This window comes from Oncorhynchus nerka, linkage group LG12 (assembly GCF_034236695.1).
Source record: "Oncorhynchus nerka isolate Pitt River linkage group LG12, Oner_Uvic_2.0, whole genome shotgun sequence".
Classification (NCBI taxonomy): Eukaryota; Metazoa; Chordata; class Actinopteri; order Salmoniformes; family Salmonidae; genus Oncorhynchus; species Oncorhynchus nerka.
The window spans coordinates 49086208-49111932 of NC_088407.1; the positions used below are offsets into that span (position 1 = coordinate 49086208).

Sequence of the window (25725 nt, forward strand, 5' to 3'; positions counted from 1 at the left end):
GGAAAGTGGAGATGTAGAAAGTTTAATAGACTAAGTTAGCAAAACAATTTCTTACAATCATTAGTAAACACCCCCATTATTAGGTAAAGTTTATCTACATCAAAAGTAAAGTTAATACAAATAAAACCTAAAATGAATGTAGGCCTAAACGGTTTTGACAGTTATTATATTTTCATGACGGCTTTCATCCATCAGTTACATGGTTATTCAATTACCGTTTACTGCATTTGTAAAATTTGACACACTCGCAATTGAAGGAGTAGAGAAATAAATGTGGTAGCAATGTAAAACTGGGATCACACTCTTTTTTTAAACAAAGGCCAAAACTGCTATCAAAAGTGTTCTCCCACGAAGAATAGTTGTGCATTGACTGCTTGTCCGATGGCTCTCAGGACTTGAATGCGCCTCGAGAGGAATATTTATCTGGCATACAACAGGTAAATGCAGTGCATTCGGAAAGTATTCAGACCCCTTGACCTTTTTCCACATTTTGTTACATTACAGCCTTATTCTAAAATTGAATAAATCATTTCCCCCCTCAATCTACACACAATACCCCATAATGACAAAGCAAAAATAGTTTTTTTGTTGCTAATTTATCAAATATAACTGAAATATCACATTTAACCTCTTGAACCTCTGGGGGCAGTATTTCATTTTTGAATGAAAAACGTTCCCGTTTTAAACAAGATATTTTGTCACGAAAAGATGCTCGACTATGCATATAATTGACAGCTTTGGAAAGAAAACACTCTGACGTTTCCAAAACCGCAAAGATATTGTCTGTGAGTGCCACAGAACTAATGCTACAGGCGAAACCAAGATGAAATTTCATACAGGAAGTGAGACAGATTTTTGAGGCGCTGTGTTCCAATGTCTCCTTATATGGCTGTGAATGCGCAAGGAGAGAGCCTACACTTTCTGTCGTTTCCCCAAGGTGTTTGCAGCATTGTGACGTATTTGTAGGCATATCATTGGAAAATTGACCATAAGAGACTACATTTACCAGGTGTCCGCTCGGTGTCCTCCGTCGAAACTATTGCGTAATCTCCAGGTGCGTGCATGTTTCCATTTTGAACAGAGGAGAAACCAAACTGCCACGAGTGACTTATCATCGAATAGATATGTGAAAAACACCTTGAGGATTGATTCTAAACAACGTTTGCCATGTTTCTGTCGATATTATGCAGTTAATTTGGAAAAAAGTTTGCGTTGTAATGACTGAATTTTCAGGGTTTTTTCTCAGCCAAACGTGATGAACAAAACGGAGCGATTTCTCCTACACAAATAATATTTTTGGAAAAACTGAACATTTGCTATCTAACTGAGAGTCTCCTCATTGAAAACATCCGAAGTCCCTCAAAGGTAAATGATTTTATTTGAATGCTTTTCTGGTTTTTGTGAAAATGTTGCCTGCTGAATGCTAGGCTTAATGCTATGCTAGCTATCAATACTCTTACACAAATGCTTGTGTAGCTATGGTTGAAAAGCATTTTTTGAAAATCTGAGATGACGGTGTTGTTAACAAAAGGCTAAGCTTGTGAGCCAATATATTTATTTCATTTCATTTGCGATTTTCATGAATAGTTAACGTTGCGTTATGGTAATGAGCTTGAGGCTATAATTACGCTCCCGGATACGGGTTTTTTTCTTAGCCAAACGTGATGAACAAAACGGAGCGATTTCTCCTACACAAATAATATCTTTGGAAAAACTGAACATTTGCTATCTAACTGAGAGTCTCCTCATTGAAAACATCAGAAGTCCTTCAAAGGTAAATGATTTTATTTGAATGCTTTTCTGGTTTTTGTGAAAATGTTGCCTGCTGAATGCTAGGCTTAATGCTATGCTAGCTATCAATACTCTTACACAAATGCTTGTGTAGCTATGGTTGAAAAGCATTTTTTTTTTTAAATCTGAGATGACAGTGTTGTTAATCAGTACAATAAAATGATCTGTTCTCCTAGCAGTCGCCAATAAAATAAGTCCTAAATGGTAGGGATTGTTTGTCACCTGTAGCCCGTGAAATCAGCTAAACAAGCTCAATAACTCAATGAATGCACACACTCCTTGTCATGTATTGTCATATTATGTCTTTTCCTGTTCTTTCTCTTCACTCTGTCTCCCTCTGCTGGTCGTATTAGGTTAGCTTCCCTTTCTCTCCTCCTCCAGCTGTTCCTCATCTCCTCTTACTACCTCGTTCACCCTTTTCCCACCTGTTCCCTTTTTCCCTCTGATTAGGTCTCTATTTCTCTCTCTGTTCCTGCTTCTTTCTTTGTCAGATTCTCGTTTGAGTTTCTCATGCCAGAACCAAACTATCGTCTCGTTTGCTTCACCCTTGTCCCGTCCTGTCGGAATCTGCCTGGCAAGTGCATCCTGTACTCAGCTAACTGTCTTATCGTTGGTACTGTGTCCAGTTCATCTGATGCTACGTGAGATCAGGTACCACTGTTCCTCTACGACCCGCGCCTACCCAGAGAGACCTGCAGCCTGTCGCCAGAAGGGGGCTCTTTTGTAATTATCAGAAGGACTTTTTGTTTCATTTGTCGCCCTCTCTGCGGGTTGTCTATTTTTCCATTATCTACATCTGAAGAGGATCTATGTCTTCCCTGTGTTTTCATTAAAGGACTCTGTTTTTGTTAAACCGCTTTTGGGTCCTATTCTAACACTCCTATTGAATAATATGCATTCACCTGTATTGTGAATAGACCTAGGCTACATCTTGATTTACCCAGTTAATCAATAGAGATTTATCTTTCAAATAAATTATTACCATTGTTGTTTTGTAGTTAGATTGGTAAAAACAAAGTCAAATTGATTGTATGATTATATAATTGCTTCATTAATGCATACATGGCTTCCTAAAAATTAAAAAAATAAACCTGGTATCAAAGTCAAAATTCTGGAGTCGTGACAACACTAGCGAGCCACCTCTACACCCCCAGACTTCACGCTCACTCACCTCTTTCAGGATGCGCTCGTTGAAGAACTGCTGCAGCTTCTCGTTGCAGTAGTTGATGCAGAACTGCTCAAAGCTGTTGTGTTCAAAATACTCTGAGGGGTGTGAGAAGCAATATGAACGTGAAAATTATCTGCCACGTCTGAAGTGGGAATGAATAATGCTCATCTTCAGGCAGTTACTGGTGCTGAATATATCAAATTATGTTAGTAAAGTTTTTAGAACGTGACGAGGAAAAGAGTTTATGTGAGGACATGAAGGAAACGAACACCCACAAGATAAATTAACGGAAATATGGCTAGATAGACTGACAGGCAGACAGAGAAACAAACTTACAGAGAAACAGATAAACTGTGAGACAAACTCACTGCTCTAGGCCAACTTACCGAAGCCGGCGATATCCAGCACCCCGATGAAGTTGGAGGAGGTTTTGAAGGGGAAACACTGGTTGACCCTCCTGACCACGTGATCGAAGAGGCAGCTGTACACGGCCTTGGCCAGGGCGTCCCGGGCGTTGTTCGCCTGTTCCACCCTCAAAGGCACCCTGGGGGGAAAGAACTAAGTGAGAAGCCGAAACTGGGCTACTCTTTAATTTAAAAAAAATTTAAAATACACTTTTGAATCAATACAGTCATTTCTCATTTCAGGTTTATGTGCAAAGGAAGTTTGAGTTGTTTCTTAAAGAGTACGTTTTTACAGGATGGTATTGTTTTGCTAAAACAAGTAGGTAAGGAGGTCGAAAGACAAGCAATTAGAAGTGACTGTACTCCCTGAACCCTGGCTGACTAATTCTTCTAGCACTCTCCAACACTATTTGGCTTCAATTATTCAAAGGGGTTGATGATTATGAGTGGAGTTCTTCTGAAGTGAGCAAGTTCAGCTATGGTGTAGCACTCTGTCCTGCACTCAGTCTCAGTATTCCAGTCCACAGTGACTTCACTGTGCCATTACTAGATATGTACATTTATTTACTTATTTTTAACTGTTAGTTTTGCCTAAATCTATTTCGTTGTGTAGGGTTAAGGTTGATTTTAGTTTCAAATATACATTTTTGTGCAGGACGGAGTGGACTGGAATACTCGTCAAAATTCAAACATTCCAAAAGTATTCTGCTCTCCGTTTTTTTCTGGACAGGCATCGAGCTGAAGCAGCAGGTTCAGAGCAAACCTTTTACCCTTTGAAGTTACTGTAGGTGCCATTACTGCCCACTTTCCCCACCCCATATTCTCATCTATAATCTATTCATGTTCAGTCTCATGTTTTACTATCACCTGAAACAATGTATTTATGCGATCTCTGACGAGAGACAGGCTCTCCTCCATCTTGCATTACAAATACTACACTTGATTGTTCAGTAGCGGGGCAAGACTCCGTGAAGATGACGTACGGCATAATTAAATAAGCCACAATGTAAATGGGGCATTAGACTTTAAAAGTATAAAAGTGCAGCAGCAGGTAGGTTAATGCTGCATTCAGACGAGGGAAGCAAAAACCGTCATATCAGTCGGCATAGCGGGACAAGAAAACAAGAAAGATGGTGATGGCAAAAGTAAGCCAGCACGACGGTATGCATTGCTATAGTGATTTCAGTAAAAAAGAAAACGGTGCAAATCAACATCCGGTTGAAAACAACGCTACGGCAGACGGCAAAAGTAAAAATATTTGAACTCCGGTGGCAAGTTCCATCTATTGTGGCGGCTGATGGCATTCACCGCCAGCCTCAACGTCATTTACCGTCGTGCTCTCACCGTCTACCTCATACCATCTAAACGCAGCATTAGAGGTAGTCTTACTTGATAACTGTTCCTTTGGCGCCCCCTGCTGTGGTGAGCATGACCCTGGTGGTGAGGCTGACTCTCAGGTCCTCCTGGTCTAGGCCCAGCAAGTCAGCACAGTAGGCCAGCTTCTGACTAGACTGGTTCATCAGGATGCAGCCGCCTGGAAACACACACACACACACACCATGCGCACGCACCACGCGCACACCCAAACAAATTATTGGTGCGCACAAAAATAAAATGGAGCAGCGTCCATTATGCCTCCTCAATTGGATTTTGGATGGATTTTAGTACTTTCTTTCTTCTGCCAAATGCTTCAATACATCCACACTGGGAATCCACGCCACACATTCTGCAGAAGAAGTACCGTCTTTGTCGCAGGCAGTGAAGTAGTAACATACTTTTGAAGGGCAGAGACAGACAGATGGTCTGAGAGAGGGAAATTAACTGTCAACATGTAACCATTTCAACAGAGAGTGAGCACCGTGCGACGTTCCAGGTAATATCTGCTCTCGAGGCAGCAATCGATTTATTTATTTATTTCACCTTTATTTAACCAGGTAAGCAAGTTGAGAACACGTTCTCATTTACAATTGCGACCTGGCCAAGATAAAGCAAAGTAGTTCGACATATACAACAACACAGAGTTACACATGGAGTAAAACAAACATACAGTCACAATAATACAGTAGAAAAGTAAGTCTATATACAATGTGAGCAAATGAGGTGAGATAAGGGAGGTAAAGGCAAAAAAAAAAGGCCATGGTGGCTAAATAAATACAATATAGCAAGTAAAACACTGGAATGGTAGATTTGCAGTGGAAGAATATGCAAAGTAGAGATAGAAATAATGGGGTGCAAAGGAGATAAATAAATAAATAGGGTAGGGGGAGAGGTAGTTGTTTGGGCTAAATTATAGATGGGCTATGTACAGGTGCAGTAATCTGTGAGCTGCTCTGACAGCTGGTGCTTAAAGCTTGTGAGGGAGTGTTTCCAGTTTCAGAGATTTTTGTAGTTCGTTCCAGTCATTGGCAACTGGAAGGAGAGGCGGCCAAAGGAAGAATTGGTTTTGGGGTGATTACATCATCCATCTCAAGATAAGCTTGAATCATCAATTTTCTTATACGACAGATGTATTGCATCACTCTTGTGCAGCTGGTAGGAGAGTGGATTCAGAGCATGTCCTTTTCAATGGGTGTACTTCAAAAGTGGGACAGTGAGACCCTACAGAGAATAATGTGTCAGCCAGGGGTGGGGAGTAGACCTCCTGCCACGTTATAGAAGGGATTCAATGCTGTCAGAACAATAAAAGGACCAATAAGCCCCATTGAGCGTGTGCAGATGAGTGCTTTCACACACACACAAACACACACACACACACTCACACACACAAACACACACTCACACACACACACACAAACACACACACACCTGCATGAGTAACGATGTGTACATTCTAATACTCCAGAGAGCTACACTAAGAGAGATACGTTAGGTATGTAACTTGATTTACCCGATGTACTCCCGGTTTCCTCAAAGTCAATGTTACCCAGGTGCAGCACCCCGGCCACCACCCTGAACAGGTCCAGCTTCTCCGTGTCGTCCAGGCCAATCTTCTTCATGGCCCCGCACATCCTGTTGAAGTCTCCCTGGTCGTCCAACAGAGGGTCCTTCAGGGCGCCCAGCTTCACATGCTGGAGGACGGAGAGACAGGAGAGTCAGGATACTACACCTAGGCCCGTATTCACAGAGAGTCTCAAAGTAAGAGTGCTGAACTAGGATCAGTTTCGCCTTTTAGATTATACTGAATATGATTACGGACAGGGTGACCTGATCCTAGATCAGCAATCTTTGTGAATACAGGCCCTGTGCTAGCTAAAGTCAAGAGTCTTTCCAGTGCCATCGTGTGACCCGACTAGGAAAGACTCCTGGCCTCCCTTGTAGGCTGTCATTTTTCATGTGAGAGCCATCACACACACACACACACACATCACACCTTCCTACAGTATGAACAAGACTGTCGTGCTACAGTAGCCTTGGCTGACCTAGCGTCAAATGCTACGTCTCACCCCTAATATCAGAAATTAGAAATCCACCACTGACAGATAAAAGCAGAAGCATAGATAAGTACAGTGGATTTGTGGTTTCTGGTTTGAATGAAGATTGGCAGACTTCAAAGCAGAGGCACACTAAAGCGAATGTCACAGTGTGATGTTGTTCCAACACTACTTCACTTCCGTGAGATTTTGATTGTTGGATTTCCCCCTGACCAGTCATAAGTGTGTGTCTGTAACAGTATCTCCTTAGATGGATAATTCACCACACTATGACATTCTGAGCCTGACAGAAGCTGGATAAAGACAAATCCCACACACAATGATAAAGAAGCATGCTCTGCATAGCTCCTGTTTGCACTACAATCTCAAGCATGGAGTTTACATAGTGAGCAAAACAAAAGAGGGTCTTCTAAGGAAAGCATCATCACCTCATCATCCTGCATTACATAGACCCGAGGCAGGGCAAAGAGACGTGCAAGCGTTATTAGTTACACCGCAACTGTCATGAGATCATTGCTCTCTCAATACACTGCATGGAAGCTGTGAAAAGGTACATTCGGTTCATTCCTTTCTTGTGAAGCTTCAGCATGGAAGAGGTTTGTGTGTGTCTGTCTGTGTCAATGTGGCACACACATGACGGCGCAAAGTGACAGTCAACTGATGAACGGGCTGTCTTGCCGCAGAAAGTTAGGCTATAAATCAAGGGCTAGATAGAAGAAAAGTCTAGACCGTCTTCAGAACTAGATAATAAATGCTTTATTTGCATCTCCTCCTATCTTAATATTGTTTGTTCAATCTCTCATAAAGCTATGATTGAGAATATGCCTATAGACTAAGACTTTCATTCTTGTTCTTTTTGAAAGTGCCAACAACTTCATAGGATATTTGAATATTTGGGAAATATACTGTTATGAATATCCAGTACATAACTTTAACAAGTCTTTAAGGGCAATTGCACCACTTTTTAACCCTATTTTCATCATATCCAGTACAATACCAGTGTCTACATACAGTACATTCAGAAAGTATTCAGACCCCTTGACTTTTTCCACATGATTCAAAAATTGATTAAAAAAAATTAAAAAATCCTCATCAATCTAAACACAATTCCCCATAACGACTAAGCGAAAACCGTTTTTTTGAATTTTAAGCAAATGTATAAAATATTGAAAAACTGAAATACATTATTTACATAAGCCTTCAGACCCTTTGCTATGAGACTCGAAATTGAGCTCAGGTGCATCCTGTTTCCATTGATCATCCTTGAGATGTTTCTACAACTTGATTGGAGTCCACCTGTGGTAAATTCAATTGATTGGACATGATTTGGAAAGGCACACACCTGTCTATATAAGGTCACACAGTTGACAGTGCATGTCAGAGGATAAACCAAGCCATGAGGTTGAAGGAATTGTTTGTAGAGCTCCGAGACAGGATTGTGTTGAGGCACAGATCTGGGGAACGGTACAAAAACATTTCAGCAGCATTGAAGGTTCCCAAGAACACAGTATCCTCCATCATCACCAAGACTCTTTCTGAGCAATCGGGGGAGAAGGGCCTTGGTCAGAGAGGTGACCAAAAACCCGATGGTAACTCTAAAAGAGCGATCTAAAAGAAAGAGCTCCATAGTTCCTCTGTGGAGATGGGAGAACCTTCCAGAGGGACTCCAACAATCAGGCATTTATGGTAGAGTGGCCAGATGAAAGCCACTCCTCGGTAAAAGGCACATGATAGCCCACTTGGTGTTTGCCAAAATGCACCTAAAGGACTCTCAGACCATGAGAAACAAGATTCTCTGGTCTGATGACTCCCTGAATGCCAAGCATTAAGTCTGGAGGAAACCTGCCACCATCCCTACGGTGATGCTGTGGGGATGTTTTTGAGCGACAGGGATGGTGAGACTAGTCAGGATCGAGGGAAAGATGAATGGAGCAAATGTAGCATATGTAGCTCGTTTTTGGTGACCGGTCCAGGAATAGCTGAAGAATTGCAACATTTGCCTAGAACTAACGCTGCAGATAGCAATACTGGGTGATTTGAAAAGCCATAGTCAATCAATCAATAATATAATAATTATTTTTGCAAAAATGTTTATCTTTAAATTACAATCTGAAATTACAAAGCTATGAGAATAGAAAGATTCAGTACTTTTGTGAAGCATCACAGCTCAGTTAAAAAATATATAGAGGAAGGTCTAAAAATAAACAAAATATAACTATTGTAAAATAGATTGTGTCTGTAAAATGTGTATAAGATGTATAAACTGAAGGTAGAAGCCTAAGTGTTATTGTTTATTAGTTTACTCCAATTGGTGGAAGTCCAAAGAGATCCTTGAAAGAAAACCTGTTTCAGAGCTCTCAGTACCTCAGACTGGGGTGAAGGTTCACCTTCCAACAGGACAACGACTCTAAGCACACAGCCAAGACAACGCAGGAGTGGCGCAGCCAGAGCCTGGACTTGAACCCGATCTAACATCTCTGGAGAAACCTGGAAATAGCTGGGCAGCGACACTCCCCATTCAACCTTACAGATCTTAAGAAGATCTGCAGAGAAGAATGGGAGAAACTCCCCAAATACAGGGTGCAAAGCTTGTAGCGTCATACCCAAAAAGACTCAAGGCTGTAATCGCTGCCAAGGGTGCTTCAACAAAATACTAAGTAAAGGGTCTGAATACTTATGTAAATATGATTTCTAAAAACCTGTTTTTGCTTTGTCATTATGGAGCATTGTGAGTAGATTTGAGGGTGAAAAACCCCAATTTAAATACATTTTAGAAGGCTGTAATGTAACAAAATGTGGAAAAAGTCAAGGGGTCTGAATACTTTCCAAATGCACTGTATGTGAAAACGGCGCATTTTTACAAAGAAAGTTATATCCGATTAATATAAAAAAATAAAAACATTTTAAAACAGTGACTTTGAAATACTATGAGATGAGCGGTGACGTGGGGATTAGCGGTGACCTCCCTCTGGCTAGAAACTCATTGCAAGTTTTGAAAATCTGTGTTTTTCTTCCTTTAATCCTACCCTGTGATCACACAGAGAAGCATATTTCAGGAACTTTCTTCTTATCTTGTTAACCACGCTCCATTTTCATATATGTAGACACTGGTATGTTCTAATCATCTATAAGTGACACAATACATTTTAGATACTTTCGCAAGGAAGCCAAAAAAATACATATACATACAACCTTCTTGTTGGAAAAACAGCCTTGTCACCCAGAGTCACATTTGTTTATTTTGCAAGCTATAGAACATAATATTTTACAAAAGTAGGTTTTAAAAAGGACCATAGAGTTTAGTCTGCTTCAAGATAAAATTTGGTATCGTACAGACAACACTACATTCGGGTTGATTTGGAAATGATGCCTCAAAAATACTAATATCGATACTATTACTAGATTCCGACCGATTTATTGGGTGACCGATGTTATCGGCCGATATTAGCCTTTTACGAATGTAGAATTCTGTGGCTACAGTCCTACAATCGACAAAAACATAGGACACATTTTCAATGTATTGGTATTTAAGTATGTTGTTGTTTTCCAGCTGGCTAGCATGAGGCAGCTCAGTCTTCAGAGCCTAGGCACATTTTTTGTTGCTGGAATCAGTGCAGTTTATCCTCCTTTTACTAGAGTAACACAGTTTTTCCATAAAAAAAATATTGTCTTAGAGCCACGCGAGTGGTGCATCGGTCTAATGCACTGCATCTCAGTGCTAGAGGCGTCACTACAGACCTGGGTACTATCCCAAGCTGTTACAGCTATCCCAAGCTGTTACAGCTGGCCGCAACAGGGAGACCCATGAGGCGGCGGACAATTGGACCAGCGTTGTCCGGGTTAGGGGAGGGTTTGGCCGGCCGGGATGTCCTTGTCCCATCGCGCACTAGCAACTCCTGTGGCGGGCCGGGCACATGCATGCTGACTTCGGTCGCCAGTTGTACGGTGTTTCCTCTGGCACATTGGTGCGGCTGGCTTCCGGGTAAAGCGAGCAGTGTGTCAATAAACAGTGCGGCTTGGCAGGGCCATGTTTCAGAGGATGCATAGCTCTCGACCTTCGCCTCTCCCAAGTCCGTACGGGAGTTGCAGCGATGGGACAAGACTGCAACTACCAATTGGATATCACAAAAAAGGAGTAAAAGCAGGGTAGCCTAGTGGTTAGAGTGTTGGACTAGCAACCGGAAGGTTGCAAGTTCAAGACGCCTGAGCTGGCAAGTCTGTCGTTCTGCCCCTGAACAGGCAGTTAACCCACTGTTCCTAGGCCGTCATTGAAAATAAGAATTTGTCCTTAACTGACTTGCCTAGTTAAATAAAGGTAAAAAAAAATATATATATATATACACATATTAGTACCAGTCAAAGTTCCAGGGTTATTTATTTATTTTCTACATTGAAGAGAGGTGGAAGACAATAAGCTGAAAGGTACAGTACCTCAGGACTCTTGCGATTCTGCATGATCTGTTTGTCTGTGTCCTTGCTGGCAAAGTATCTCGTGCATCCTCGATTCAAATACTATGAGGGACAAAGGAGAGCATACACAAACAATTAGCATTCCAGAAATGACACATCTGTAGACACAACCTATAAGCCCGTATATTTGTTATTAATAAATGTTGTAGGGTAACAATGCATGCAAGAACGGTGGCATTGTTTTTGTCATGTTCAAAGATGAACTATGTAATATCCAAACGTGGCTTCACAGTTCACTTGGCTTTAATTTCATTGTAAACTCAGTAAAAAAAAGTAACGGCCCTTTTGTAGGACCCGGTCTTTCAAAGATAATTCATAAAAATACAAATAGCTTGATAGATCTTCATTGTAAAGGGTTTAAACACTGTTTCCCAAGCGTGTTCAATTAACCATAAACAATTAATGAACATGCACCTGTGGAACGGTCGACACTAACAGCTTACAGACGGTAGGCAATTAAGGTCACAGTTATGAAAACTTAGGACACTAAAGAGGCCTTTCTACTGACTCTGGAAAATACCAAAAGAAGGATGCCCAGGGACCCTGCTCATCTGCATGAACGTGCCTTAGGCATGCTGCAAGGAGGCATGAGGACTGCAGATGTGGCCAGGGCAATAAATTGCAATGTCCGAACTGTGAGACGCCTAAGACAGCGCTACAGGGAGACAGGACGGACAGCTGATCGTCCTCGCAGTGGCAGACCACGTGTAACAACACCTGCACAAGATCGGTACATCCGAACATCACACCTGCGGGACAGGTACAGGATGGCAACAACAACTGCCCAGGTTACATCAGGAATGCACAATCCCTCCATCAGTGTCCGCAATAGGCTGAGAGAGGCTGGACTGAGGGCCTGTAGGCCTGTTGTAAGGCATCACCGGCAACAACGTCGCCTATGGGCACAAACCCACCGTCGCAGGACCAAACAGGGCTGGAAAAAAGGTGTCTTCACTAACGAGTTAAAGTTTTTTCTCACCAGGGGTGATGGTCGGATTCACGTTTATCGTCGAAGGAATGAGCATTACACCGAGGCCTGTACCCTCGAGCGGGATCGATTTGGAGTTGGAGGGTCTGTTATGGTCTGGGGCGGTGTGTCACAGCATCATCGGACTGAGCTTCTTGTCATTGCAGGCAATCTCAACGCTGTGCGTTACAGGGAAGACATCCTCCTCCCTCATGTGGTACCCTTCCTGCAGGCTCATCCTGACATGACCCTCCAGCATGACAATGCCACCAGCCATACTGCTTGTTCTGTGCGTGATTTCCTGCAAGACAGGAATGTCAGTGTTCTGCCATGGCCAGCTCAATCCCATTGAGCACGTCTGGGATCTGTTGGATCAGAGGGTGAGGGCTAGGGCCATTCCCCCCAGAAATATCAGTGAACTTGCAGGTGCCTTGGTGGAAGAGTGGAGTAACGTCTCACAGCAAAAACGGGCAACTCTGGTGCAGTCCATGAGGAGGAAATGCACTGCAGTACTTAATGCAGCTGGTGGCCACACCAGATACTGACTGTTACTTTTGATTTTGACCCCCCTTTGTTCAGGGATTCATTATTTCATTTATGTTAGTCACATGTCTGTGGAACTTGTTCAGTATATGTCTCAGTTGTTCAATCTTGTTATGTTCATACAAATATTTACACGTTAGTTTGCTGAAAATAAACACAGTTGACCGTGAGAGGACGTTTCTTTTTTTGCTGAGTTTAGTTTATTGCTTCTGTTGATGTGACTGTCACTGTGTAGACCTGCTATAATCATACCGTGAAAAATACCCAAAAGAACAACTATAATTGTTGTACCCCTGTAGCTCACTTGGTAGAACATGGTGCTATTTTACTCACATTAGGCTGTCAACCATGTCCAATCATCTCCCTGTGCATGTTTCAATAGCCAGTCATGTATAACTTCTCATTATTTGGAAGAAGGACACAGCCTCTAGCGTCGCACACCTCCATCTTTCCATCTTTCGAAAGATGGAGGGGTGCGACACTATTGGTTGACTCAGGCAACCACCTGGAAATAAAATAGAGACGTCCAGACACTACACAATCGAGACAGAACTGTAGCTAGCTAGCCAGCCAGCCAACTAACCTTCTCCTGAACTATCAGCTTTTCATACAACAAGGTAAGATTAAAAACATGAAAGCTACTGCAATGGTGATATTTCCTATTATAATTTTTTTAATTGAACCTTCATTCAATTAGGCAAGTCAGTTAAAGAACAAATTCTTATTTACAATGTCGGCCTACCAGGGAACAGTGAGTTAACTGCCTTGTTCAGGGGCAGAACGACCGACGTTTACCTTGTCAGGTCGGAGAGTCCATCCGGCAATCTTTCGGTTACTGGCCCAAGGCACTAACTACTAGGCTACCTGCCGCCCCATAAATATTAACCAGAGCCAACTTGTAGCTATCAATAGTTGTTGCTTAACTTAGCTGCGTGGCAAGCTAGCTAGCTAGCATGGTAATGGTACAGTAAAGTTAAAGTAGCAGTAAAGTACAGTAAAGTAGCTCTCGCATTCATTTTCATAGGTTAGTGAGAACTATCAAAGTTGGTTATATCTCAAATATAATGCAATCTGCTAATGTTACCAAGGTTAAGTTAGTCCGTTTTAGTAAGTGCTATTCAGCTCGCTAAGTTCATTAGCTATCTAGAAAACAGCTTACAGTATGGTCATGTTTATCATTTGGTAATGTTACAGTAGCATTATTTTTCAAATGGGGGGAGCTTTCATAGTTAGCGTCACCTCATTTTCTTTTGACTAGCTAGCTAGGTAGCTATATTATTATGCCAGCTAAGTTAGATAATGCTTTGATGTCAATGCTTTGATATCCAGGGGACAAACTATGGTTATAAATGTCTCTAGCCATAGCTAACATTACCTATGTAAAATCAGTCAGTCCATGATATAGCCTCCCTGATATAGCCTAAGTTGACTAATTTGCCATGATGCTTGATTGGCCTACTTGCTTGAATACTGACAAATTTCGCAACACCACCATGTATTCTTGTGGGCTGACTGTAGTATTAGCCTTGTTTACATTAGGTTTACTATGTATTGCTAATGGTTCTTGCAGTAGTGTGACACTCATGTTGGTTTCAGACGTTTAAAAAGCCCCATAAAGGAGTTGATGTCCCGCTTGGGAACATTTGCCACCACAGGGGTTTGGCCTGCCGATCGGGCAACAGGCCAGCTCCGAGGCAGAAGAGATGGCATGACCTCTTTCAGAAGGTATGTATTATGACAACAGATAATGGCAAAACACGCAAAGACATATGACATTTGAACTTTGTGTTCATGTAGAAAACATACTGTGTTACTAAAAATGCCGGTCATTAAATGTAAGCCTTTACTACTAATGAACAGTAACTTTATTAAAACATTTGGCAATTAAAATTGTCATGGCATAGTGTAACAGAGACTGTACACAGTGTCAAAGTCCCAAGTTGTGACCTTGTCAACCAATCATAACAGGTTGAGGAAAGTTCCAGAGAGCCAGGGTTCATCAACCCTTGACTACAGGTTTTGGCTGAGCTGTTTGAGAGTACTTTGAGATGGAAAGTCACCAGCAGGGGACTTCCTAAAACAAGCTTCCGTATGTACCATTACAGTGAGAGAATTGTCCAATGCAGGTCCGTAGACAGCTTTGCTCGGGGGGCTTCAGAGAAGTGTCTGTGGATTTCTCCCCAGGAGGTCAAATTAAAAAAGCTTACAGGCTAAAACAACATGTACTCTCTTCTCTGATTTATTGAAATGAGATTTCATACTCTAGTGTTGTCTCTGTATTCCCCCCCTCCCTATATTTTAACGAGGTATCTACCAGTGGCCAGCCTGTCTGCTGTTCAGATGCCTCCATTGAGGGTTGCATTTAACTTGTTGTCAATGGTAAATATTACATTTTGTGTCACATTATTTTCCTCAACTACTATGGCTCTGCTGCCATGATGGAACACTGTTTCAGATAATTCTTTTGACAGGTGACTTCCTACTCTGTTCATTGTGACTATTAGGTGTCTAGGTCTTACTAGTCACCGCAACATGAAAAGTTTGTTATTTGCTGGTGCAAGTGGGGGGCACTTCAGGCTGAGGAGTAAGTTTCACACATTACCATGTGTTACAATGACCCCTCAAACTTACTCAAAAGCTATCCCAGTGTTGAGCTGAGCGCAACTGTAGATCCAAGTCACTAGGCACCACTGTAAAGGAGTTGTCTCAACACAATACCACAGATGTCTTAAGTTGAGGGAGCATGACCGGACTGCAGTTTGGCGTCGTAACCGACATCAGTGGGCAAATGCTCACCTTTAATAGTCACTGGCACACTGGAGAAGTGTGCTCTTCATGGATGAATCCTGGTTTGTACTGGGCAGATGGCAGACAGCATGTATGGCGTCCTGTGGGCCAGCGGTTTGCTGATGTCAACATTGTGCCCTATGGTGGCAGTGGGGTTATGGTATGGGCAGGCATAAGCTACAGATGGCAATTTGAATGCACAGAGCTACCGTGATGAGATCCTGAGGCCCATTGTTGTGCCATTCATCCGCCGCCATCAGGTTTCAGCATGAAAATGCATGGTCATGTCGCAAGGATCTGTACACAATTCCTGGAAGCTGAAAATGGCCAAGTTCTTCCATGGCCTGCATACTCACCTAGACATGTCACCCACTGAGCATGTTTGGGATGCTCTGGATCGACATGTACAACAGCGTGTTCAAGTTCCCACCAATATCCAGCAACTTCGCACAGCAGTTGAAGAGGAGTGGGACAACATTCCACAGGCCGCAATCAACAGCCTTATCAACTCTATGCGAAGGAGACGTGTCGCACTGCATGAGGCAAATGGTTGTCACACCAGATACTGACTGGTTTTCTGATCTACACCGCTACTTTTTTAAAAGGTGTCTGTGTCCAACAGATGCATATCTGTATTCCCAGTCATTTGAAATCCATAGATTACGGCCTAATTCATTTATTTCAATTGACAGACTTCCTTATTTGAACTGAAACTCAGTACAATCTTATATTTTTGTTCAGTGTATATACACAATATTGGTTTCTCATTAAGAAATTGTATCCTCCACTTGCATGCAGATGATACTATTGTGTATTCTGTTGACCCTTCTGTTCACAAGGCTCTTTCAGAACTACAATCTACCTCTTTTGCTATGCAGAAAGCCTTTGTTAAACTGAAATTGGTACTTAATGTAGGTAAAACTAAGTATACAGTTGAAGTCGGAAGTTTACATAACCTTAGGTTGGAGTCATTAAAACTCGTTTTTCAACCACTCCAAAAATGTCTTGTTAACAAACTATAGTTTTGGCAAGTCGGTTAGGACATCTACTTTGTGCATGACACAAGTATTTTTTTCCAACAATTGTTTACAGACAGATAATTTCACTTATAATTCACTGTATCACAATTCCAGTGGGTCAGAAGTTTACAAACACTAAGTTGACTGTGCCTTTAAACAGCTTGGAAAATTCCATAAAATGTCATGGCTTTAGAAGCTTTTGATAGGCTAATTGACAATTGAGTCAATTGGAGGTGTACCTGAGATGTATTTCAAGGCCTACCTTCAAACTAAGTGCCTATTTGTTTGAAATCATGGGACAATCAAAGGAAACCAGGTACTGCGTTCATCTGTACAAACAATAGAACGCAAGTACAAACACCATAGGACCACGCAGACGTCATACCGCTCAGGAAGGAGATGCGTTCTGTCTCTTAGAGATGAACGTACTTTGGTGCGAAAAGTGCAAATCAATCGCAGAACAACAGCAAAGGGCCTTGTGAAGATGCTGAAGAAAACAAGTACAAAAGTATCTATAACAACAGTAAAACAAGTCCTATATCGTCTTAACCTGAAAGGCCGCTCAGCAAGGAAGATGCCACTGCTCCAAAACCGCCATAAAAAAGCCAGACTACGGTTTGCAACTGCACATGGTGACAAAGATTGTACTTTGTGGAGAAATGTCCTCTGGTCCGATGAAAGAAAAATAGAACTGTTTGGCCATAAAGACCATTGTTATGTTTGGAGGAAAAAGGGGGAGGCTTGCAAGCCGAAGAACACCATCCCAACTGTGAAGCACATGGGTGGGAGCATCATGTTGTGGGGGTGCTTTGCTGCAGGAGGGACTGGTGCACTTCACAAAATAGATGGCATCATGAGGTAGGAAAATTATGTGGATATATTGAAGCAACATCTCAAGACATCAGTCAGGAAAGTTAAAGCTTGTTCGCAAAAGGGTCTTCCTAATGGACAATGATCCCAAGCATACTTCCAAAGTTGTGGCAAAATGGCTTAAGGACAACAAAGTCAAGGTTTTGGAGTGGCCATCACAAAGCCCTGACCTCAATTCTATAGAAAATTTGTGGCAGAACTGAAAAAGTGTGTGCGAGCAAGGAGGCCTACAGCCTGATTCAGTTACATCAGGAAGAATGGGCCAGAATTCACCAAACATATTGTGGGAAACTTGTGCAAGGCTTCCCGAAATGTTTGACCCAAGTTTAAATTGTTTAAGGCAATGCTACCAAATGCTAATTGAGTGTATGTAAACTTCTGACCCACTGGGAATGTGATGAAAGAAATAAAAGCTGAAAGAAATAATTATATTATTCTGACATTTCACATTCTTAAAATAAATTGGTGATCCTAACTGACCTAAGGCAGGGAATTTTTACTATGATTAAATGTCAGGAATTGTGAAAAACTGAGTTTAAATGTACTTGGCAAAGGTGTATGTAAACTTCTGACTTCAACTGTATGTTATTTTCCAAAAAGCTTAAAAATGTATTGTATGATCTATGCATATTTACATTGGATGGTGCCCACATTGATCGTGTCCCCACTTATAAATATCTGGGTATCTGGATTGACGAAAAGCTATCTTTCAAAAAGGATATTGATGAGTTAGTTAAGAATAATTCAAATGTGCTTCCTTTAAAGGATAAATTAAAGGAATTCCTTTTGTTAAATAGCAGAAAACAAAAAATTCTGTCGACATTCATTCCGGCTTTAGACTGTGGCGATATCGTCCATATGAATGCAGCTGCCACTGTATTGAAGCCATTGGACGCAGTTCATCATCGGGCACTCCACTTTATTATGGGCGATAGGCTCAGTACACATCACACTGCATTCTGTATCAGAAAGTGGTCTGGCCCTCTCTTAAATCTCGTAGATAAAGGCACTGCTCTCTTGTTGTTTATAATGTCCTTGTGTGCAAACTTCCGCCATACTTTACTTCATTGTTAAATTACAGACATACAAGTCACCAAACCCGATCACAGGGATGGCTAACTCTGGAGATCCCTTCAGTCTCCACTGGGCTAGGTAAATGTGTGTTTAGTTTTTTTTGCACCTTCCTTGTGGAATGACCTCCAGAGCTCTAAGGTTGGATGTTTTGGTGCCGCTAGGACAGTTCAGATAGTTAGCTTTTTTACTGAGGAATGTGTTTGTATTTCATGATCGTGTTTTGTAAGTTACTTCTTTTAAATTGCTTATACATACTATGTTTTGATTGCATTAGAATTGTAAATATTGTGAATTTGTATGACTGTGTGCACTGCTCCCTTGAAAATCAGGCCTTGGTTTCAATAACATTCCGTTTAACCCCCTTGGCCTATATGGATAGGGCTAAATTGAAATATTTCTTACAGAAGAAATATCGAAAGAATATGCATAACCATCGTGGTAATTAAAAGGGAACAGTTTGGAGATTTTGGAGAAATTATTTGACTAAAGGTGAGGACAACAGTTCATCTGAAACAAGACTGAATCCAAACATTACACTCTTGATTTTATGTGCAGTCGAAATTGTCTACACTTTAAGCCACATTTGTTGATAACAAAATCTGAAAATAACCTGGATACATTCAGTAACATGATAAGAATGTTCTTGGGAAATTTTGGGTAGGTGCAACATTATACAAAAATATTACAAGGTTTGTATTGAGGTCTAACTAGTGTTTAAAAGTGGCCACACACTGTCTCCAAAGTGTGCCAGTTCCTAAGTAATTATAATGCCCTTTTCTGACTCAAAGAAGAGTCTTAAACTATAAGGTGCTTTTTTTCAGCTCCCCGAACTGTGCCGTTGACGAACTAGAGCGAGCACACTTGTAGATGTTTTGTTTGGACCACAGCCCTGCATCCCTTCCTTTACACAATTATTCTGGCTGTTTACGCGATCCAAAAACAGTCCATTATTAATCATAATCTGGGTCAGGTGGACATAATTTGAAAGCTTGTTCTGTTGCCAACACGACTGATAAAATACAAGGCTTTCAAAAGGTAATTCCGGGAAACAGATTGTAACTTTTGTGCGCATAGAATGGAGTGCATTCAGATGTGTGGTCCGTTGCCAATTTTCTTCACAATACAACAAACCAAGGCTCATTCTGTTTAGGACAACCCAGGGTATTATGCCATGTCATCTTGTAACTGTACATCAAACATATCGATCATAAATGTTGACACTGTATACTATGTGAGTTTTACGATATGGAAGTGCACATTTGGACTCACAGGTGCTTGGCTTGCTTGTATAACATCAAAGTTCTAATTATTATAATCATCACGTCGTCTTTCAAAATACATAGAGTCCTCGTAACTTACAGTATTTCCCTCACTCAGACAACAAAATATTTGCAAAATTTTCCCAATTAGCGGGAGGGATGGGGGCAACTTCTTGTCACACACGGTGCTCAAGTTCAGAACGTCTGTCAGTCAAAACCCATACAGAGCTGTCAAACGGAGACCCTGACCTCTGACATCCTGTATAGCACATTACTTTACAGCCACTGTGTTCCAATTTAGGCGCTTATCAAATCTGCCATTTTCAATCCGTATACGGGTATGAGTGTAAAGGGTTAAATATATTTAAATAAAATGTATGTACTCATGACTAAGTCGATTTGGATAAAAGAGTCAGCTAAATGGTATATTATTATATTAGTGTTGTTATAGAGTTGTTTAGAGCGCAGGTGAAATTAACCAACTAATTTAGGCAATCCCCTAACACCTTTAGTGTGGGTGTTGGTTCTAGAACACTGATCGTAGTTATAATTACATTACAAATCCCAAGTTCACAAAGGTGAGCTTAGTTTTACTGGGGGCACAGCTGAAAGTGAGAAATGAAAAACAAATGGTAAGTAGGTGTGCAGAATCTCTCCACAATATAAATGAGAGGCTTTTGTATATTATATATAACACACATGACATCTAGTGGTCATTTAGAGAATAGATTTACATTTATGAACTGAGGTGTGCCTATATCTGGTTCAGTTGTGGACATAATCGAAAGCCTCATCGTTGTCTATGACTACTTTCACACCACTTGGCAGCAAGATTATGTCAAAAGGGAAAAATGTTGGTGGAAAATGTCAGACTAAAACAACACACTGGAACATTTTCACCAACGATACAATAGAATTTTCCAATTGACACAATTTGCATCATGGTGGAAGAATTTGCCAGGAAGATGTGTGTTGCTTCATTAGGTAGGGAGAGGAACACAGAATATCTCTCTCGCAAAGAACCCAGTCAGGCATGGGGAACAGGGAGTTCACACGCGAGTGCTATTTGCAGCATTCTTTGAAAGGACTCATCCTTCCATCCTCCCAAAGATGCTCTCTAGTTACACTCCACAGTAATACACAGGTCACCCTCTAGATTGTTCCATATGCCCGCTTGTGTATGCATAGTGTGCGTGTACCACTGACCCTGAAGCTGTCAGGGGAGTCAAGGTGCAGCCTCTGTCTGATGTCCTCAGAGGCTCCGGCACATAGCCTGTAGAAGATGTGGTAGTTCCTCTCCTCTTTACTCTGCATGCAAATCCTTGACTTCTCCAGCAGGTAGTGGGACACGAAGCCACCCACCACTTTATTCTGTACACACACACACACACACACACACACACACACACACACACACACACACACATGTGGGCCAATGAAGCAACAATGAAATTGACCAAAATACAGAAATTCCTTTTTAGGCTGAAAATGCATTAGCCACAGAAAATGATGGCTAACCTTTTCATTGAAGTGGATTTCCACAAATTTCCCAAAACGACTGCTGTTGTTATTTCTGACTGTCTTGGCGTTTCCAAACGCCTCAAGCAGGGGGTTTGCTGAAATGTACAGGCACAAAATAAGTATTGTGATCTCTTCTACTTTGGATGGCCAAAGTACGATTTGGAAGTTATTGGTGAAGTTATTTGTTAAATCCTACCTTGAACAATTCTCTCATCAATATCTTGACCCGTTCCGTATGATGTTGTTAAATATCTATAGGATGAAGAATAGCAATGATGCTACAGTATATGACGTTAATCTTTGGACTAGGGCTATCAACTCAAGTTAACTTTTTGTAATTTGAGTGGACACATTTTTTCATCATGATTTATCGCATTGTCTGAAAACGTTCAAAATACACTGAAAACATCCAAAATACATCATCTATACAGCTAAAAACAATGCGATGTCAAAACAAGTTGACATCGAGGTTAAAGTGTGCGTTAATCAATTTACCTGATTTTGCTAACGTCAACATTCTTGTAATACTTAAATTACAGCTCAATTTGAGCAAATCCATAATTTGCGTTGAATCGTGATTAGTAAGCAAATCCTGCGATTAACTCCATAAAAAATATATATATATTGTTTGACAGCCCTACTTGTAGATCAGTGAAATTACAGAAAACATGGCTTATACACTGACGACCAACGTCATTACACAACATCAGGGCTCGACATACAGGGCTGCCCGCTGGCCCAGGGGGGTTGAAGTAACCCTCTGGGTCTGTCAATCATCCACGTCAGTGGCCCACTTGTGCCAGTGATACAAATATTGTAATAATGCTATTTTCAATTTAGGCTATATAATAATTGATAAAACAAATAAAGAAATTCCTAAAGCTATTAGGTCTGTAGATTATTTATCACGAACGCACAGTACACATTGCCTATTTTGAGCGGAAAATCTGTTGGGCAAGAGTGCACAGCTCTCAACTGGTTGTCATGTGGAACAGCTCACAGCATAACAGTGGTATGGTAGGTACTAGGAAATACTTCTTAACATATCTACCAGTAAAAAATGGCCTCCTAATGTAGTTTAAGCATTGATGTGGACTTGCGAAAACCTGAAAAAAAACCTACATCCTGGAAAAACAAAACCAGGAAAACGGAATTTAATAGCATGCTGACTGTTCAAAATTACTAACAAAAGCCTTTTGAGACCCAGAGTCACACAGAGTTACACATGCAAGGGTGAGCTTCATTCTGCTTCAACGTGATAGCTACAGGACCAAAACAGCTAAGAACCTTGGCGTGATCCTGGACAACACCCTGTCGTTCTCAAATAACATCAAGGCGGTGGCCCGTTCCTGTAGGTTCATGCTCTACAACATCCGCAGAGTACGACCCTGCCTCACACAGGAAGCGGCGCAGGTCCTAATCCAGGCACTTGTCATCTCCCGTCTGGATTACTGCAACTCGCTGTTGGCTGGGCTCCCTGCCTGTGCCATTAAACCCCTACAACTCATCCAGAACGCCGCAGCCCGTCTGGTGTTCAACCTTCCCAAGTTCTCTCACGTCACCCCGCTCCTCCGCTCTCTCCACTGGCTTCCAGTTGAAGCTCGCATCCGCTACAAGACCATGGTGCTTGCCTACGGAGCTGTGAGGGGAACGGCACCTCAGTACCTCCAGGCTCTGATCAGGCCCTACACCCAAACAAGGGCACTGCGTTCATCCACCTCTGGCCTGCTCGCCTCCCTACCACTGAGGAAGTACAGTTCCCGCTCAGCCCAGTCAAAACTGTTCGCTGCTCTGGCCCCCCAATGGTGGAACAAACTCCCTCACGACGCCAGGACAGCGGAGTCAATCACCACCTTCCGGAGACACCTGAAACCCCACCTCTTTAAGGAATACCTAGGATAGGATAAAGTAATCCTTCTCTCCCCCCCCCTTAAAAGACCTAGATGCACTATTGTAAAGTGGCTGTTCCACTGGATGTCATAAGGTGAAAGCACCAATTTGTAAGTCGCTCTGGATAAGAGCGTCTGCTAAATGACTTAAATGTAATGTAATGTAAATGTAAATGTAAGTTTAGTCTCGCGCTACAACACTCTTAATTGTTGCGGAAATTGACCCATTGTTTACGCCGTGAAATGTTATCTCGCTCAGTCTATCTTTAATATTTTAAAAGGTTGTCTGTAGTAACTAACAGGATCATAGTAGTCAGTAGTATTAGGCCAGACCTGAGGACAAACTTTGTGTTTTCTGTCTTCCCGGCCCCAGATTCTCCAGACACTATGATAGACTGGCTCATCTTCAGCACCCTCATGTCCCGGTAAGCCTTGTCCGCTGAAAGACAGAAAGCCAAAGAAAACACAATCAATCAAGTAATGATCTAATGCTTTGGCAACACTTTTACATGACATAGTCCTAGGCTTTATTCAAATGTATGTCAAATGTAGCCATTGCTTTACATTTAAACACACTACATTTATGACCAGTAACCAGGCAGTATAGCAGCCACTGATGTAATAGAGATGTCTGTCCTCACCGATAGCGTAGACGTGAGGTGGTAGAGTGCCCAGGGACCGGCCCTGATAAGACTTGATGGTCTCTGGAGCGTACAGTTTGGGTATGTCATAGTAAGGGTTCACCGCAATCAAGATGTTGGCCACATAAGTCTGTGTAGCAAAAAGTCACATTTTTAATCATCACATGAGCTAGAGCACACGTGGCCAAACTCGTTTCATGGAGGGCCGAGTGTCTGCGGGTTTTCACTCGTCCCTTGTACTTGATTGAGAAATGAAGGTTAGTAAAGGTTAGTAAATTAGTAAAGAACTCCCCTCACCTGGTTGTCTAGGGCTTAATTGAAAAGAAAAAAACAAACATCCACAGACACTCGGCCCTCCGTGGAATGAGTTTGACACCCGAGAGCTAGAGCATCTGAATTTCACAACAAGGCCTATGACCAACAGATGTCTCTTACAGGAAGAGAATGGTCTATCTTAAAGGCCTAGGATGATTCTACAATTGATTTGTAATGAGATGAGGACATCTTACATAAATCTTGTCTTTACTATACCGCACTCGGACGTTGTTTAAGAGTGTGCCTTCATTCAGGTACATAAGAGAACCTGAAAGAGAGAAAAACAGCCACTCATGAGAAAGCATCCTTTAAAAGAGATTATCTGGTACGTTTGAATACTTTTTAGCCAGTAGTTATGAAAGTAGCACTCACGAGCCAGAAGTGGTCCCCAAAAACTGCTTACTATGTCACATATGTGCAGATACTGTATGTGCAGCTTGCATGGCGGCACAGCTTGCATGGTGCCGCAGAATTCTATGGAACGTTATTTAAGTGCCAACCACTGGTACCATTAATGCTAGTTAGTGCTAGTTTGACCAACAGAGGGCACCTTTGAGAAGCATTTGATAGCCATCAATAGCAGCTGTACTAGAACATTTAAAACCTTTTTTGTAAGAACATAGTATATGGGACTGATTTTAAGAAATTTTGCTTCATTAATTTGCTTAATATTACGGGGTTTCTAATCCAAGAAAAACTAAAAACCCTCTGGGTTTCTGTTAGGATGGAAAGGAAAATATGGTGCTGTACAACGTGACAGTTGGGAGTAGGCTACAGTACTTGGCTATTTAGCTAAAGAATCCCCGTGTTGTGACAGGACAGGGGTTAAATTCCCCAACTGGGAGGAAGGGGTAGGGTGTCCTTGTAAATAAGAATTTGTTCTTAACTGACTTGCCCAGTTAAATAAAGGTTACACTAAGAGCATAACATTTCTACACCCTAATTGTATACAGTGGGACAAAAAATTATTTAGTCAGCCACCAATTGTGCAAGTTCTCCCACTTAAAAAGATGAGAGAGGCCTGTAATTTTCATCATAGGTACACTTCAACTATGACAGACAAAATGAGAAACAAAATCCAGAAAATCATATTGTAGGATTTTTAATGAATTTATTTGCAAATTATGGTGGAAAATAAGTATTATAAGTATATATTCTCCCCTACCCTCCTTCTAGGCAAGTCTATTCTCCAGCTACCTGCTAATAGATATATGGCGCTGTACAATGTGACTGTGTGTTTGAAAGAGTATTTTCCAGTAAGCAACAATTTGTTTACCTTTCCTTAGATAACTTTGTTCCAATATTTCTGTAATTCAGTGATATTTATTCCCATAGTAATTTGTTATGGAACCATAACTAAATAAACATCTGCATTTTGAAAGAGTATTTTTATCATAATTATATTAACAAAAGCATAAAGATATTGATGAAGAAATACTGTACTGCTGTTTTGAGTTAGAAATGTAACACTTCAGAGTACTTAATAATTGAATACATTGCAGGCAGGTGGAAGTTCACACCTACAGTAGCCAGGCTATTAAGAGTCTATTGTCCTGCTAATCGGGCCACAAGTGTT

The 25725-nt window shown here is 41.4% G+C and overlaps 1 protein-coding gene across 4 annotated transcripts in view; it reads right to left on the reverse strand.

Moving 5' to 3' along the window:
• Nucleotides 1–25725, reverse strand: part of myo6b (myosin VIb) — a 94209-nt gene that overhangs the window by 43811 nt on the left and 24673 nt on the right. For all 4 annotated transcript variants that reach the window (XM_029675043.2, XM_029675040.2, XM_065025628.1 and 1 more), the window contains exons 4-14: nucleotides 24344–24417; nucleotides 23835–23964; nucleotides 23527–23632; nucleotides 21501–21556; nucleotides 21302–21399; nucleotides 20990–21154; nucleotides 11226–11306; nucleotides 6251–6431; nucleotides 4753–4897; nucleotides 3346–3503; nucleotides 2963–3054 (exon numbers count right to left, since the gene is read on the reverse strand). In XM_029675043.2, the coding sequence (XP_029530903.1) occupies nucleotides 2963–3054; nucleotides 3346–3503; nucleotides 4753–4897; nucleotides 6251–6431; nucleotides 11226–11306; nucleotides 20990–21154; nucleotides 21302–21399; nucleotides 21501–21556; nucleotides 23527–23632; nucleotides 23835–23964; nucleotides 24344–24417 (1286 nt within the window). The remainder of the gene's footprint in view (nucleotides 1–2962; nucleotides 3055–3345; nucleotides 3504–4752; nucleotides 4898–6250; nucleotides 6432–11225; nucleotides 11307–20989; nucleotides 21155–21301; nucleotides 21400–21500; nucleotides 21557–23526; nucleotides 23633–23834; nucleotides 23965–24343; nucleotides 24418–25725) is intronic.